This window comes from Miniopterus natalensis, chromosome 10 (genome assembly GCF_054644295.1).
Source record: "Miniopterus natalensis isolate mMinNat1 chromosome 10, mMinNat1.hap1, whole genome shotgun sequence".
Taxonomy (NCBI): Eukaryota; Metazoa; Chordata; class Mammalia; order Chiroptera; family Miniopteridae; genus Miniopterus; species Miniopterus natalensis.
The window spans coordinates 54,975,569-54,993,683 of record NC_142090.1 but is presented as its reverse complement, the minus strand read 5'-3'; the positions used below and the strand labels follow the sequence as shown (position 1 = coordinate 54,993,683).

The 18,115-nt window shown below is 38.3% G+C and overlaps 1 protein-coding gene across 1 annotated transcript in view; it reads left to right on the top strand.

Annotated features, from left to right (window-relative positions):
* ELAPOR2 (endosome-lysosome associated apoptosis and autophagy regulator family member 2) overlaps nucleotides 1-18,115 on the top strand; it is a 160,887-nt gene that overhangs the window by 134,702 nt on the left and 8,070 nt on the right. The window contains exons 19-21 of the mRNA XM_016218812.2: nucleotides 7,138-7,264; nucleotides 10,349-10,527; nucleotides 11,519-11,684. Coding sequence (XP_016074298.2) covers nucleotides 7,138-7,264; nucleotides 10,349-10,527; nucleotides 11,519-11,684 — 472 coding nt within the window. The remainder of the gene's footprint in view (nucleotides 1-7,137; nucleotides 7,265-10,348; nucleotides 10,528-11,518; nucleotides 11,685-18,115) is intronic.

Genomic DNA, 18,115 nt, shown 5'->3' with positions numbered 1-18,115 from the left:
TGCCCCACCTTATGGCTCTGAGTTCAGATGCTTGTTCTCTCTAGCACTTCTGAGGTCCTTCCCCAACCTAGCAACGAACCTCTCTGGGCCTAGCCTCTAGGGGTCACATGGATGACTTCTGAAGTCTCCTCCAGATCTCCGACTCAAGCAGATAATGTTGCTAAAAGGCTAGGTCTTTTAGAAAATATATTTCTCGAACTATCCCTAGGTGAGTTTTTAAAGTAATAATAAAAAAATAGTTTCTTGATATTAAATGATGGCATCTAGAAACTGATTTTTTTGTTGTGAGGAGAGGAAAGTAAGTTTCTCCTTTGATCTCTAGCAGATTTTTCTACTTCAGAACCTTAACTGTCTTTTCAAGGGTTTCTCAAGATTACCTGCAGAGGAATACCTTGGGGTGTCTATTTTAAAATCATTTTCCAGACTGCCCCTAAAAATCTAAAGAATCTGAGTAGTCAGCATGGAATATTTTTAAAAACACAAGGCAATTCTGATACATACTAAAATTTAAGAAACACCGGTTTTAACCCATGTTTTAGAGATTTGGCTTGTTTTTTTCTGAGACAGATCCTTTAACGTTGTTGTTCTGCATTTTAGTTTCCTGAAAAGCCAGTGTAAAGTGTCATGATTTAAAGGGTGAATTTCTTCACCCATATTTTGATAGAACTTTATTTTACAATTGTGATGCACACTGAAGTTTGAGAACTACTGTCCTAAGGAACTGCTTGAACCGCCACAACCGAAATGTGCTGACCTTTAGTTCTTTCTTGAATCAATTTCCCATCAGGGCACAAGGGGGAGCTCTGGGATCAGAACACGAGAAACAGCAGCTTGTTCTGAAATAATTAGGGTTATATTTAGCTGCAAGGCAGAATAAAGATTTGTGATTTCCTCCTAATGGTAAATAATTGTTAACAAAGCCAGATACTTAGGCTACTTTTGAAGAGGACTTAATTTGCATTTTGGCTGGGGGAGTGGGGCGAGCTTTAAATTCTCCAGCTGAGAGAGGAAGGTGCTAACCAGGCAGTTGCCTCAGGAAGTCTCAAGGGAGACTGGCAGACCTGGAGGGATGCACCTTGGCCAAGAATCTTGGAAACCAGGCAAAGGCAACGTTGGCAGTAGTTGTGTTGGTTGGGGCTCAGTATCTTGATAACCTGGGGAAAATGTCATGAGACCTCCAGCCCTGAGAAAATGAGAATGTCTTAACAGACCATGAATAAGGCAGGAGAAAGGGGGAAATATGTGTTCTCAGTGTAGCTCATGTGGAATTTAGAGAGAGCAGCAAATTCTCGCGACTGCCTACTAATCTGCAGTTGGAATCAGCAGTCTGTCTGTTTGGTCTGGCAAATGCAGTTGGTTTCTAATTCCACAAAGTGTCTGGAGGGTGTGAGACATTTTAGATAAAAACTTAACTGCATGATGTCTGTGGTAGATGAAATCTGAGAGCTGGAGTGGATTTTTGAGATTACCTAGTGCAGTTTGTACCTTGGCCAAAGAATACATTGCTAACACAATAGACCACCAATATCCCTAAATAGAGGCCCCTCCAGCCTCTGCCTAAAAGGCTTTTCAAACCTCTAATCATGATCCTAGGTGGTTAGAGGAATTGAAGGTTCTCCTTTCATTAGGAATAATTCGACCTAAGCATTGTGTCCAAAGTGCTCTTTCAAAAATGAGAGAGAAAAGGCTATAAAAAAGCCTTATTAGAAAACAGAGGGAACCAGTTTTACTTTGATAATAGAGATATCATAGCACAGTAGATCCTTACGTCAAACCCATTTACCATTCCCAGTGGGAAACGAGTGGCACAGTCAGGACTGAATGATTTCCTGACTGTGCCTGTTGCTCTTTTCATGCCATCATATTTTCATCTTTTTATTTTTCCACCCTCCAGTTCCTTATAGGTGGAGATTGCAAAGAAGCACATTAAGTGGAGGCAGATATCACATTTATCCAGGGATAACTCGACTGGTCTGCATGTTGTTGGTGCCTTCCTTTAATGAGTCATCTTGCCTCAAATGCAGTCTTCTTTATTAATGTTATAGTTAGAGGAAAAATCAGCATCCTCACTCTCTCAAAACTTACAACCATATTTAACTGCTCGGATAGCTTATAAATCAGTCTAAAATTATTTTGCCAAAACCTCCTTCAGATTCCAAATTCATCTTCATTGTAAGTGTAGCCTCTGAGAATATTGTCTCTCAGAAAAGGGATGTTTCACAGCCCTGTCTTGATAGTGGTCAGCGGTTGAATGTGCCAGGGTTTATTCCACGGGCTCTGATTTAGAGTCTTCAACGTTACTGGATGCTAGTATAGTGTTTTCCTTGGTCTTTGGGGCAGGACCGTTAAAGCCCAAAGTCTGTTCATTTAAATTGTTAAAGCAAGAGAAAAATTATTGATTAAATGAGTTCCTTGTTTTCTTTTTCCTCTGCACTATTTATGGACAAGTAATAGACATATAAATATGTATAAGTTAAGTAAAAAAAAGGCAATAGAACTGAAAAGATTAAAACCAAATATGGTCTTATAACACTAAAAAGTAAGGAGACATATAAAAGCATTATGCACATATGCAAAAACAACTAAAACCCATTCTGATCAAGAAATGGAAAAACTCTAATACAGAATTATTAAAATTATACAATTCAGACACTAATGAGTAATCTTAAGACATGATATAAAAGTATCACAGAACAGTCATAAAATTTTAGGCTCAATTTTGAAATAAGGTTGCCAAAGCTTTGACAGGTATTTGTTTCACCGTAGAAGATACAGAGTCTATAGATAAAAAGGGCTAGGAATTGTCAGTTAATGTTGGTCCAGGTCTTGATCAGATGCTGACTTTTGGTTATTAACCCAGGGTGGTATTTAGAAAATGAGGCTTTTGCAGGAGACTGGTAGAATTTTATACCCCTGAATCTAAGAGCTGTGGGTCAAACTACCTTATGTTAAAACCTAGTCAAAAGCAATTTATACTCTTCAGCCTTAGGGCAAACAAAATTGGAGCAAGATGCAACAGCATCCTATGGATCCTGCACAAGAAGGCTTTCTGCCAATGACAAGGCATCCTCAGCAGAGAAAGGCTGACCTTCCTGAGATGCCGAAGCTGAGGAGAGTCACTAGCAGCAGGTCAGAGAGCATCGTCCATCCCAGAGGATGTTAGTCTTCTGACCTCAAGACTGGGAACCTCAGGAAACCCACCAAAGCCCCACATGAAAGAAGCTCAGCAACATTAGTGCCCTAACATCAAATGAGAAGTGTTCTAGGCACATGAGACTGTGGCCTTTCCCCCAGGTCTCCTGAGACTAATTCCAGAAGGATCAGAAATACACTGACAACATAGGTGACTTTGTTTTAACTTTGGATATTGAACAAAGCTTGGGGAAAATGATTTTACACTGCTTTATCAACTCTCCAAACAATTAATAATTGGTTGAGTGTTAGGCCATAATGGTTCCAAAGAAAACAAAATTTTTCTCCATGAATTCATAATATGAGCAAGGTAGATTCTGCTTTAAGTAAGATGATTCATTTAAAAGAGGACACTAATAACTCATAGCTCAGTCTAGTTAAGCCCCCTGGAAATGTGTTCCATTTTAGAATCCAAGATACAACTTCCTAAAAGAGATTCATCTGAATTCTTATGCATTGCCAGTGCCACCCTGGTTGGTAAGGCAATTCCAAAAGCAAAATAAACTGGAAGGTCTCTTCCTCATTTATTAGTGAAACCAAATCAAGGTTCACCTGGGTGTCCTTTGAATCTAAGATGGTCTCTGCACCTAGAATTCACAGCACAGGTCATGCTGTGGAGCTCTAACCTTGCATGCCCCAGCTATCCCTGTCCTTGTCCTGTCTCTAAACATTCACTCACTAGTTTCTATGGTGATCGCATGGACCAAAGGCTATAAAAGAAGCACAGTTAGTGACATCTCTAGAAAGATGGGGGTAGGGAGTGAAGATGGTGGTGACTCAGGTCATCAAAAGGAAAAAGTATTGCACATATTTGGCAATAAAGCGTTTATCTTGGTATTTACTTTTTGTTCTCTCGGTAGGAGAATATATATATTTTTCTCTTGCATCTCTTTTTTTCTATTTGCATTTTCTTTTTGAGCACCATTGAAATTATTACTGCCTCATACATCCTTGTTTCACAGGGAAGGCCTGATTCAAGCTGTGAAACTTATATTTATAACAAAGAATCAAATTTGAATATTCCTCATTTTAAATGATTCATTGGGTTAAAAGAATTAAAGAATTGATTCTAAATTAAACTGCTTTTAACCTAAGAATTTCTTTTAAAAAGTGAAGTCTACCAAGGAAACGCACTGAATCATTGTAGTATTTTGACACCTCATGGCAGCTTATGAAGCACATCAATGTCTTGACTGGCTTTTTTCTGTTCCTGTAGCTCTACCAGTTCTTTAGAGAGTGATGTGCATTGTTAACAGTGTTTTATATTTGCAGTGTCTTAAACTTTCCCAAATTGTTCTTTCATTTTATCCTTTATAACCACCCTGTGAAAGCAGTATAGCAGACACTCTGCTTTTGACAAATTACAATAATGAGATGGTGGGGAGGGGCATTGAGTCACTTAGGAAAAACACAGTCACTTGAAAATCTAGTTAGAATTGTAATCCAAACCTTCTTTGCAGAGCTTTTTGGAACTTTTATTAATTTTCTCTCTTTCTTATTTGAGTTCTTTCTTCTCAAACTTTAGCTGGCTTATTCTTTTATTTCCCAAGATAAACTTCCCTCCTCCCTGCCTTAAAACTTCTCTATGTTGGAAAGATAAAATAGAAAACAATTTGGGGAGGCGAGACTTGAGTAGGAAAGCATATTGGTAATATTCGCTAAACAGTTAGAAAAGTGTAATTATTTTTAAAGTTGCAAGTCATTGTTAAGAAAATAATAATTGTATTCTTGAAGAATTTTTCTGATTGGTTACCCATTATTTTCCCAAAATTGGAAAGTGGACATTAGGAATAATTTTTTTAATGGACATAGTTTTCACCTATTGCACTTACCTTTTAAAAAATCTCTTTTTGTTTATTATTCTGAATATATTTATTACTCCCTTTTTACAAACAGAGAAATTATGAGTCAAGTCAGTTTTTTCAAAGAATTACTGTTCACCATTCTTCTTAGCTCTGACAGTAGTGGGCCTCTGTTTCTGAAGCACATTATAAAGAATTTTGCTTTTATTTACATTGCACCCATGTTCAGTCTACAGCACATGGGCACTTTGGAAAGACAGTTACGTAAAAATGTAGTATTTCCCTAGTTTTACTGGATTGATAAACAAAACAATCATTCCCACTAGAATTTTTTCCAAGTACCTTCTTCCTTCAGCCAGTAAGGATTCTGAACACAGTAGCACCGGGTTAATTTTTGAGCCATGCTGTGTTTATCTGCCCCTAAAATGAAAGTGGCAAGTTGATAACAGTAGGCCCACCCACCAGAAAGCAGAGCTCAAAAAGTCTCCCTTCAGTCCCTGCCTGGTGGCTGCACCTGTGTCTAAATTGGTGCCTGTCTAAACTTCACGTGTCATCGCCGAGTGATGAATGTAACCACCTCTCGAAGGACGTTATTGGCAGGCCCAGGAGACCCAGGATGGCAAAAGCATTTGCATCAGTGAGCTCCGTGTTGACCTGACGGGGACCTTGTTTGTTTTTTCACTTTAGACAATTTTGTTTTCATGTCTTTTCCCGCCTTCTGTGGCCCACGGTCCTGTGTATCGTTCTGTTCCCTAAAGCACCTTGCCTCCGTACATAACATTAAACAGAAATTACCACCTCCCATTAGCACCCAGTGCCTGCCTGGGTGCCCGCTGCTCACTCACTTCCTTGCCCTTGAAGCTCCAGCCATAAGGACCTGCTTGTAATTTCCTCCCACTTCATCTACTATTTTATCCCTGTGGTATGAATTCCCTTCTTTTCTTCCCTCCTATTTTGGCTAACTCCTACTATTCTAGAATATTCTAGATTTGGTTTAGGCATCACTTCCACCAAGAGACCTTCCCAGAGCTTTTAAATTTTTTTGTCATTATCTGTGCCTGTCTCTCCTTTAAATTTTTAAAACACAGCTTTATAGAGATATAATTTGCATACCATTACAATTCACTCATTTAAAGCATACAGTTAAATAGTTATTATATATTTAGGTATGTGGACATCACAGTCAACTTTAGAACTTTATTTTCTCAAAAAGGAGCCCCATACCCTTTATCACCTCCCTGCACTCTAGCCCCCTTCCTAGCCCTAGGCAACTACTAACCTACTTTCTATTTATCAATTTCCCTATTATGGACTTTAATATGAATAACAACACATAGCATATGGAATTTTTTTTTTTTTTAAGAATTGGGATCTAGATTTTATTTTATTATTTTTTCTTCTTTTTTTAAAAATTTTATTTTTGTTTAAAATATTACAGATGTCCATTTTTCTCCCCAATGGCTGTTCCACCCTGTCCCTTCCCCCTCCCCAGACCCTCTCCCCACCATTGTCCGTGTCCTTGGGTTGTGCATATATAGCATATGGAATTTTTGATTGGCTTCTTGCACTTAGCATAATATTTTTGAGGTCCATCCAAGTACTCTATTCCTTTCTATGGCTGATTGATATCTCATTGTAAGGATATACCACATTTTGTTTATCCATTCGTCATCTTAATGTTGATGGACATTTGGGTTGTTTCCACATTTTGGCTGTTATGAATAATGCTGCTATGAACATCCATGTACAAGTTTTTATGTGAACATGTTTTCATTTCTCTTGGGTATTTACCTAAAAGTGGAATTGCTGATCATGTGGTAACTTTCTGTTTAATTGTCTGAGGAACAGATTATTCCACAGCACCTTCACCATGTTACATTCCTATCAGCAGTGAGTAAGGGTTCCAGGTTCCCCACATCCTTGCAACATTTGTTATTATCTGTCTTTCTGATTCTAGCCACCCTAGGAGGCATGAAGTGGTATCTCACTGTGGTTTTGTCTCCTTTAGATTATTTTTTATGTATGTTCCCTCAGTATCCATGCATTGCTTCCCAGCATGCAGTATGCACTCACTTGTTGATTGGACTTGATTGAATGTGCTACAAAAGCTGTCATTTTTGTTGTTTTTCAATTTTTATTTCAGCAAGTGTCCAGCAGGCACCTGTGATGGATGTACGTTCTACTTCCTGTGGGAGAGTGCTGAAGCTTGCCCTCTCTGCACAGAGCATGACTTCCATGAGATTGAGGGAGCCTGTAAGAGAGGGTTTCAGGTAAGGAGCAAATCTAAGCAGAACTGTGCCACTGAAAATATAATTATTCACTTTAACATTGCATACATCATAGAAACTCAGATTTGAGAGCAGGACTAAAGCTTATAGTTCACTTAATGTGACATTAAGTGACTGCATTTAAAATCAAGTTTGGTAGCTAAACCCCCATATGCTGAGGTAGCTGAAGTCGTAGACTGAGCATTGAAAGACTGTGCTGTTCACACATCTAGTGACTGTTGAACCAGTTTTTTTTGACATTTTTAAGTAGGTCAAGGATGAAAAGTTCAGATTCACGAAGCATGATGCCTTTTAAATCCTCATAATAATAATGATATACTTTTAATGCTTCATAATGGAAATTCATCTTTACCTTTTCTCTAAAATTATGATAAAATTATTATAATCATTTTTTTAAGAGTAAATGGAAAACTAAGATGCATTCCCTTCTTCAGCTAGTAAGTTTAACTCGAGTTTTGAAAAGCTAAACTACTTTTTATTAAAATATTCTTTAATATTTAATATTTCTATTCTGGAAGGTAATGTTTAGAAGCATAAGATAATGAGGTGGCAACAACTCCTCTAATTTTATCTCAAACTATCTTCATTGAAAAAGTTATGTTCAACATGTTATAAGAATATTAGGAACACATAGTTGCAAGGTGACTCTTTTTAAGTATTTGTTTTGACCTTAAGAATAATATCTTTTGGAACACTGATGTATTTGACATGTTGAAATATACGACTCCCCAATATTTTCAATTTAATTTGAGAAATACCAAAATTAATTATGCCCTTTTGTTATACTTAGATGTCAATTTTGAAAATATTTGCCAAATGAGATCAAGCTTCAGCTAGAAAAATATGAATGTCATTTCTAAGCTCATACATCTTGCTTAGTGTGTTCCACTGCAGCAACAAACAAATGGGTGTGGTGTTGTAAGTGGATACGTTTACCTCCAATCTCTGAATGAAATGTTTCAAAAGTCTGCTCTTCCATGAGCTTGAGAGGGCAAGTCTCACTGTGTTTTCCATTATGTCCACAAACAAGGGTGGATTTCTTCAGATGCCAAAGCCTTTTGATAGAAAAAGAGAGTGATTGCAAAATATTGCTACGGGTATCTTTTAACTTTTAATTAATTCCACTGTATTTATGCCCAAGGTCCTGCTCCATCCTTTGTAAATTTTCATTTTATATTTCGGTTTCCTGATTCTGTAAGTTACATCTAATCCAGATGTGTATAAAGTTAAAATTACACAGTACAACTCCTCCACATATAGCTGATAGAAGCTAAAAGAGCTGTACAATGTGTGATAAAAGTGCTCTTATCAAATTGGATCTCAAAAATCGATAGTAGGTTCTAAGGATGCATTAAGCATTACTTCTAAATGTCAGATAGTAGTAAAGATTTGAAGAGGTACTGTGTGATCACTAAGAGGAATGTTTCTAAAATTTTCATCAAATTTATCTCACCCTGTTCACAAAATATCCCTACTTGCTGGAAGAATAAAGTTTTCAGCTGTATTGTCAGCCATTTTCTTGTTGGCCAATGACATGTCACCAAATGAAGGCATGAATCTTTCTAATTAATAAAGCAACTAAGAAATGTCCAAAATGACTAAGTTGTAGATGATGAAGAAATTTTGCCAATAGCCTGACTTTTTTGGGCCTAGCAATTTGAAGAGCTTAAAGTTAAGCATACTGGGTTTACAAGTTTTAACACTTTAGGTAGAGGACTGACATTAGACATTAGAGCTTACCACTTTCACTGGGTGTTGGACATTTAATAAAACCACATGAACCCTTTTATGGTCTGTTTTCCTGTTGGAATGCACTTCAGATGCAGTCAACATCTGCTGACTGGGGTGAACATTTGTCTCTTTATTATCATTACTTACACTTAGAGATGCATCAGTTCAACTTGCATATGCCTCTTCATTTCTCACATCTTTCTCATAAAACTGTGACCCATTTTAAAAGTAATTTATTCACACTGAGTTTAAAGAAAATGTTACAGTTATCATGCACTAAAAAAATTCTTCATTTTAATGTCCTTTTAAGAAAAACATGCTGAAAGTTCTTATGCAGACTTGGTTGAAACTTTTTCTCAAAGTAAATAAATACGATTCTTCTGCACACATCGGTCACTTCATGACTAACTGCAAAATGTGTGTGTATAAAATCAAATTAAACATTGTAGTGGTATCCTGCTAGGGTGTTGATAAAGTGACCATCATACACCAGAAAATTTAACGAGACACCATGAGCAAAACTTTAATGCCCCATGACATTTAATGTCACTGGATATAATCATCATGCAGATTGCTACTGGTCACTGCATATGTTGAAATATATTAGGAACCGTGCACTGTACTCTGGTTTTTATTTTCAATCTGTTTTATTTGATCTATTTATTTTTTTAAAAATGCTGTTTGAAACCCAATATGTTGATTTAATTATCCGCTAGTTAGTTGCAACTTGCAGTGTGAAAGACATTGCCCTAAATAAATTGAGTCATCTTTTGGAGGCTGAGAATAAGAACCTCTTGTGTGTAGTGATGACCCAGAATAATGCCCTCCTTTTTTGGCATGGAGAAGAGGGCTGCAGTCTGTTTGCCTTCCCCTACACCAGTCACCAAAGCCTGCCAGTCGTATTTTACCTACGTGCCCAGGGTCCAGGATCTACTCTTCTGCTTAGTGGGGAGGCCTGTAGGGGAAAACATTCCAATTATAATGATATTAAACAACTAAGCTTTCATTTAAAAACATGGATCAGAAGTCAGAGATCATCAGAAAAATGAGGAAAATAGCCCAAAGGATATCTCCAGATGGAGTCATTTTTATTCAACTTGCTTAGCATGTAGCAAGCCTTCTGATCTGACAGTCCATGGTTTTATTTGGTTTTGTTGCATTTTAATTCACGTCCTTGTTCTCTCTCCTGTATCTTCTCTATATCTTCTACACCTCTGGAGCTTCTGCTAGATGAATGCTGAATAACCCTGTACGCCGACTATACATAAAGGGTTAGCAAAACCCTTCTCTGAATCTTATTTCTCATGTCATCTCTGTGTGTGCTTTTTTTTAAAGGAAACCTTATATGTGTGGAATGAACCAAAATGGTGCATTAAAGGAATTTCTTTGCCTGAGAAAAAGTCGTCAACCTGTGAAACAGTTGACTTTTGGCTAAAAGTGGGAGCAGGTGTGGGAGCATTCACAGCTGTTTTGCTGGTGGCTCTAACTTGCTATTTCTGGAAGAAGAATCAGAAGTAAGTAACCTCATTGGAGTGACCATGTAAGAACTGAAGGATCTTTTTTGTTGTGAAAAATTTAGACTTAATCATTATGTTCAAATTTCTCTTGGAGACGCAAGAAGTATCTTCTAGTGAAGGAGTTATAGGAAAGGCCCTTAAGAAAGCCAAGGGATGTAACTGTAATTCTGATAATATAGAAATCATAGAACATTAGAGATTATTGAATTAGACCCATTTAATACAAAACAAAAACAGAGGGCCCAGGTTATTGAGGTCTGAGATCTGAAGGCAGGTTTTCTCTGTGTCTATTTTTCTTGTCAAGACATGATGTATTATTGCCCCAACTTTCCTTTTTTAGTTCCTTGGGGGCAGATATTTGCAAAGAAACAGACTAACTGTATAAGTGGATATCACCTTTACTCAAGGACTCTAAGAATTTGGAGTTGAATATTGAGTCTAACTCCTGCTTTTTTATTAATGTGTTACATGATTTGACTCTTTAAAAATGATTTATGTGTCAGTGGGTTTATGAAAGTTCTATATGATAATATCTCAGAACAATTGAAATATCTGGGGTCTTCTAATAGAAAAGAATGATTGAGAGAGAAACGGTAAACACCAAATCAATTGCCTGTATGCTATTCTTAGCCTTATGGCCTAAGCTTTATAACACTGTATAGTGAATTAGCTTCCAAATATTTATAAATTAAGAAAATGCATTTAGACCTCAAGGTTTTTCTTTGTTTTTCAAAAGTTCGTAATTGGACAATTTAGCAAATGTAAAATAATGATATAATTAACTGTATTGCATTGATTCTCTGAAATCCTGGAAAAGATTTGTGTGTAAGTGGTAGATGAATGAAAACATCGTGTGATAGCTGTAGGTGAGGGAAATTTTTCGGTAGAGCAACTATACTACAAGACAATTTAATAAGCTGGTGCTTATTAAAATAAGTATTATTTTATATTAAACCTCCACTTTATCTGTTTACTTACTGCTACTTAGACTGGAGTACAAATATTCCAAGTTAGTAATGACAACTAACTCGAAAGAGTGTGAACTCCCAGCTGCAGACAGCTGTGCTATCATGGAAGGAGAAGATAACGAAGAAGACGTTGTGTATTCCAATAAGCAGTCACTACTGGGAAAACTCAAATCCTTGGCAACAAAGGTGAGAGCAGAACTTTAAGCTGGTATTACTGTGCAATATAAATTAGTGGCTGTATCAGCCTAATAGTATTATTCATGCAAGCCCTGTCATTCAGCATGCCTGTATCTTCATGAGCATTTATCCAACAAAAATACACTTAGAAGTACCTAAGAATGTAAATACAAGACTATTCACTGCAACATTGTTTCTGCTGGTTAATCAAGCAGCAACAACCTTAAACACCATCAGTATAGAGTTAGATAAGAAATTTTCATCCATCAAAGTAATGGAATACTGTGTAACTGCAGCTGTTAAAGACAGAAATATCTGTCAGTAGGACCAAGATAAAGTGAAAACAACATATAGACTATCACGTTTATGTTAAAAATACATTTATGTTAGTATTTGCATGGCAAACTACTGACAGTAGCTGCTTTTTGGCAGTTTGAACTAAGGGGTGTTTTAGTCTTTGAAGTAATACATTTTTGTCGTGTTTAAATTTTCACAAAAATTATGTATTATAATATTAAAAAAGAAAATGTTAATAAAAGATCTCATGTTCATTTATACTTTTCTTTTTAAACGTTTTATAATAAGATTGCTTCACGCAGAGAAAATAAAAGTTATATAAACTGTTGAGGTATTAAATGTACCTTATCAGATGCCATCATATTTGTTGGCTTTGAAATGATTACTGTATCCAGACAGATAACATGAAGCCTTAAATATTATTTGTAAACACATTTCATTGATATTCTTCACCATTGACATAAAAGATGAGAAATTATCAGTTTATCTACTCAGGGCTAAAAGTAGAATCAAACTTACGAAAGGAAATGTGCTTGAAGGAAGGGCAAGTGACAAAAGACGACATTTGTTGAAAGTATTTTAGTAGCCAGTTCCTTTTTACTCGCCTAATTTAAGCATATAAATATATTATAGAGCGTCATTTAAAAATAAAATGAATAAGCCATATTCCTCCTCTACTGATGGTTATTTAATTTTTATTTTCTTCTTATTTTTTTTTATCCTCACACAAGGATATGGATATGTTTAGTGATTTGAGAGAGAGAGAGAGAGAGAGAAACATCGATTGGTGCCTCCCAGGGATTGCACTGCAACCTACATATATGCCTTGACCGGGAATTGAACCTGCAGACGGTGTATGGGACGACACTCCAACCCACCGAGCCACCCTGGCCTGGGCAATTTTTCTTTTCTTAATATGGTAGCTTAGGAAGGATACTATTGCTGTGGAATAATGAATATGAAGTGCTTGTGAAGAAGTGACATTTACATTCCTTTCAAGCTAACTAGTGAGCCTGCCACAGTTTCATAAACACTTTAGAAGATATGAGATTCCTGGTCAGGGAAAAAGGACATTTTAGCACTCACGGCAGAAGCACTAACTAGAGAATCAGTGTTTATACCAGTTCCCAAAGCCCCGCTTGCCAAAGGGCTATGTGAATAGGAACAGATGACTTTTGTACACACAGTGGCATGCATTACAGGAAAGGCACCCTAAGCTTTGGGAACCTCAGTCTTTTAGAATGGGCAGTAAACATCCCTGTACTTTGTTCCAAAGGAAGATATTATCATTATTGTACTGGAAAGGTAGCATGCCTGTTCATTGCTTCAGAGGGAGACAGTATTTCCAAGATGGTAAGCAAGCCTGCCCTTTGCTCTGGAAGGAGACAATAGCTTATCTTCCAAGTTTCCTTTGTATATAAAGATCCTTGAAAAGATAGTCTAATCAAAGGGAACTCAGTATCTCATTCATAAGATGTACAGAAATGCAAGAGAACCACGTAGAATTGTCTCTCAGCAATATTCAAACCTCGCTTTTACACCATCTTGGCTTCTGGTGAATATTTCCTTTAGTGTAGCACTCCATTGACAGCTCTGATGAACTGACTGAGGCTGGAATCAAATCTGGTCAATTTGCTTCATACAGCACTTAAGTAAAACTACTACCAACACAACACCAACCAGCAAGATGAGAACAACCTGTATTATTAACCTCTATCATAATCCCAGGGACCCAGACCCAACTACCTGAACAAAGCCCATAAACTATCAGCGTCCACCTTAGAAAGCTAGATGGCTTTCTCTTTAAGTTCGGTACTGACCTTTCCACTCAGCCTGAGACCTTTTCACTGGCACCAAGATCTTTCCTACATAAGATTCAGGAGGAAGAAGGTCAAGGGAGTTTTCAAAAACGTATAGAGACCCAATATATTTCCCACTTTTGTTTTACTTTGACCATGCATGGTAGGGGAACTTGGTGAGCGGTGTAGTCAACCAGGTGGTCATTTTCCTTTTGATCCAGGTAAGATTTTAGTAGTTATATAGACTTTGTCTTGGTCCTCAAGGAGAAAATATAGGACAGTTGTTTTTCATAACATTGTGTGGACAGTGAGTTGATATCAACCTGAATGCCTTCAAAGGCTAAAGTGATGTCATTCATTACTTTAGCTAAAGTCAGAGACAAATTTTGTACCACCTTTCTAACTGAATAACTGTCCATAGGGTGAGTATAAATAACTAGTCATTCTCTAGGAACCTCCTCTTAGTAACCAAGAGTTAATCTCATTTTGAAAAGATCCTTACAGTTATCTAAGAGCTACATGATCTTTTGGGGATGTTTCCACAAATAGTTGAATTATGACCACTCCTAGGGTGCAAGTGCAAGCCACCATGTTTTTAGGAGGGAAGCAAGATAGGGCGCATATGGAAAGAAAATATTATTTACAATTGTTGGGAACACCAAGTAGTACCTACACAGTTAGGTAGAACAGGTTATCAATGCCTGCAGCCTCCTTGCTACAGGGTTTCTAATGCACCCTAAATAATTGTGTCTCTTCCTTGTCTTTGGGAGATTGCCCAGGTGCAGTAGTTCCAACGTTTCATGTTTGTCCATGCCACAGATTGGTTGGTATTTGTCAACCCCATGGAACGGCTGAGTGATGGCTGGGAGGTGTTGATGGTTGTTATTCTGGGGCAGGAGCTGGGGCCATCCCCTGCTGTTTCTGATAGATTTCTCAGTAGGTTTAAGGAGAATGGCAACCAAATTGTTGTTACAACATCTGGTGGGTATGGTAACCCAATAATCAGTTAAGTTTAAAGCACTTACAACAGTTTGAGAGAGGAACACTAAGGCATTTTCCTTCATGGGAAGGTGACTGAGTGCCATCTCTCCTACCTCTTACGGTCTAAGGTACCTCCTCCCGGCTGCCTCATTATTAGACTGCATTGTTGTTCTCCTTCTGCCACAAAATCAGTTTGTCCCATTTTGGTGGCTAAAACTTCTCCTTATTTCTAGTCATCCCCTACTGGCATCTAGACCTATGTTCCAGAACATTCAGGTGAAAGAAGGAAAAGGATATTTTTTAAAACTTATGGACACCAAGTTTGCCCCCCATCCTTGTCCATGTTGGCATAGAGGGACTTGATGAGCAGTGTATTCAACCAAGTGGACATTATCCTTTTGATCTAGTATCATGACAATCCCACAAGACAAGTGGCTAAACTAGAATTATATTTGAATCTTCCATGCTCCTTTCTGGAGGGGCTACCACCAGGCTCATCCTGGTGGTAAATAAGGACACCTTATGCTCAGGAGTGGTCAGAGCAGAATCCTGGATTTTCATGTAATGTATATAAACTTGTATAGAATCAGTCAGTATCTTTCCCCCAGTTCCCCTTTCCATGGAGTAGCCAAGAGGAGATAATCCCTTTCTAGGGACAGCCATATTTAATAACCAAACTGCCTTACTAAGATGTGTGGACCAGGAAGAGGTGAGGAAGACAGAATCAGAAATCTTTTGGAGTCAATTTTGAAAAGACCATTCTAATGCTCAATAGCACTATATGCCTTTAGATGGTACGAAGTGTGGAAGGCCCACCAAATACCTCTACTTTCAGTCCATTGCTAAGCTTTTGTAATAAAAAGGACACCACTCTTAGACTTCAAATGGTCCATAAAGCCACAAACATTAAGTAGATTTGTTTCAGGAGCCATAATGGTGTGGCTGGAGTTAGCCAATCAGACTGAAATAGCAACACCAAATCCTGAATAGGTGTCATAAAGGGTGAGGCACCACTATAGTCCAGAGAGGTGGACAAAGATCTGATGTAATCCATTTGCCAGAAGAAAATGGTCAACTTTTGGCATGAATCCCAAGTGTGGCTTGCTGTGGTAACTCCTGCATCAGAAAAAGGAGTACTTCTTGCCCAGTCTGTGATGGCAGGTTTGTTACTAGGTTGGGCAGGATGATGGATCCATGCAGCGTTTGTGGCAGTCTCTATCAGATGGTTAATTCTCTTTGCTATTTTCAGAGGACGGGATCTTTCTGTGGGCATCTACATGAGTAATCCAGATGATTTGATCAGCACCTAAGATTTGTTTCTGGAGTTTATTGTCCCAAAGAAGGGTGACTAATATCCCAGTCTGTAGTTTCCCAAGTGTCAGACCAAACAGTTTACTGACTTTATAATAGCTTAAATTGATAAAAATATAACAAGTCTTATCAAGAGATATATTGACAATAGCTGTGAGGATGGCTTTGGGTTCTGCCCATATTGCTGAGCAATCTTGTAGGTTTTGAATTATGCATACCCAGTGTTGACATTGGATAGCTGCATCAGCCAGCGAGCACCATTGGGTTTCAGCTCAACCAAACCATCAGTGAACCAGGCCCAGACATACAGTAGAACATCAATGAATTGAGGGCTCCATGGAGCTAGTAACTTAGTTTTGATTGGTGAGATAGGGGATACAGTTTCCCCCAAAGTGTATACTGCCATATTTTCATGTGAGGCTGAGATGCTCCTGGGGCCAGACCAGCTGTATCCTTGAATATACCACTTAAATTTGACAAGTGAACATTATTGTGCCCTTTCAACCTTGTTTACTCATCATGAATGGGACTCTCAGGCTATAGGGTCACAAGGTGTGCATGAAAATGGCATTCACTTTTGGCAGGAGCTCAGTAATAAGCTTGTAGCTGTTTTTAAAAAGAGTAGCAATGTCAAGGAGGTGATGAGTCTAAAACCCCAAAGGATGCCCCTGGGGGAAGGCTGCTTCCCATTGCCAGAGTTTTTAATGGGAAAAATCATTAATCATAGTGAATTGTAACACAAAGTGGTCATTAGGGTTGTGAGGCCACTAAGGCGGAGAGCATGACTTAGCTTGCTGGACAGCTTTTAACACAGCCTGTTAGTTTGGGCCCACTTAGTGGGGTAGCTGATAAAAAAAGAGCAAGTAGAATACTCAAGCGAAGCCATACTGTCTCCCATTGCAGAGAGTCCAGTGAGGCGCTGCTTTTTCTTCTTTGACTGCTGGTGAGACTTAGCACCGTAGATCTGCCCACCTAGTCTCAGGGAACTCAACTTAGTTAGCAGGTCCCTGGATTTTGTGGGGATTGCTGGACAGGCAGGGCTGTTGAGACACCAACAGGACATCATTTATATAGTAATAATTTAGGGCACCAGAAGTGGTATTTGTCCACCTCATGGAATGACTGACTGTGCAATCTTGACTCACACATCCATTGCAAATGGCCGAGGACACCCTGGGGGATCCTACGTGTGGCTGCTCTTGATCAGGGAAATCGCCTCTGACATTTATGAGATGAGGAAGTACAAGCATATACCATCAATTCCTACTGTATCTTCAGATGTAGAATCAGCAGCAACAGCATCTTGAGTGGGCATGTAGATCCCCTTGCACTAGGTCACATTATCTTCCCTTCCCCACCGCAAACCTTGCTTAAACCCCATTTGTTGAATTTGCATATCCTTTTGTTGATTTGGGCTTGACTCGAATATTGTAGTCATGTTTTATAAAGGAACCCACCTTATTTCTTGCTCCAATGTCAAAATATCTCAGTTAATGCCTGGTTTTAAAATAAAGGATAGGGGAAATGTCCAGGTGGGAGGTGATCATACTAATCTGTCAAGATTCCTTTGGGCCCAGCCAGTGTGGCTCAGTGGTTGAGCATCTACCTATGATCCAAGAGATTGTAGTTCGATTCCCATAAGGGCACATGCTCGGATTGCGGGCTTGAGCTCCAGTGGGGGGTGTATAGGGGGCAGCTGATCAATGACTCTCTCATCATTGATATTTCTCTCTCTCTCTCTCTCTCTCTCTTCTTTCCTCTCTCTGAAGTCAATAAAGATATATTTAAAAACAAAACAAAACAAAGGATTCCTTTGGGTCAGTTTTGCATTCTCGTGACCTCCACCTTGTAAACCCAATCTGGAGCAGTAAGAGCTCAAATACTAGTAATTGCCACACTGAGTTTTCCTATGGGAATTAGTCTCAGGTAAATTTTCCAGAGAAAGCCAAATCTCTGTTATTGTAGTCAGGGCCACTATAAAATCTCTAAGGCCTTTTATTTTATTTTTTTCTGAGGCCTTTTACTGTCATCTTTGAATGGATCTAAAGTTGA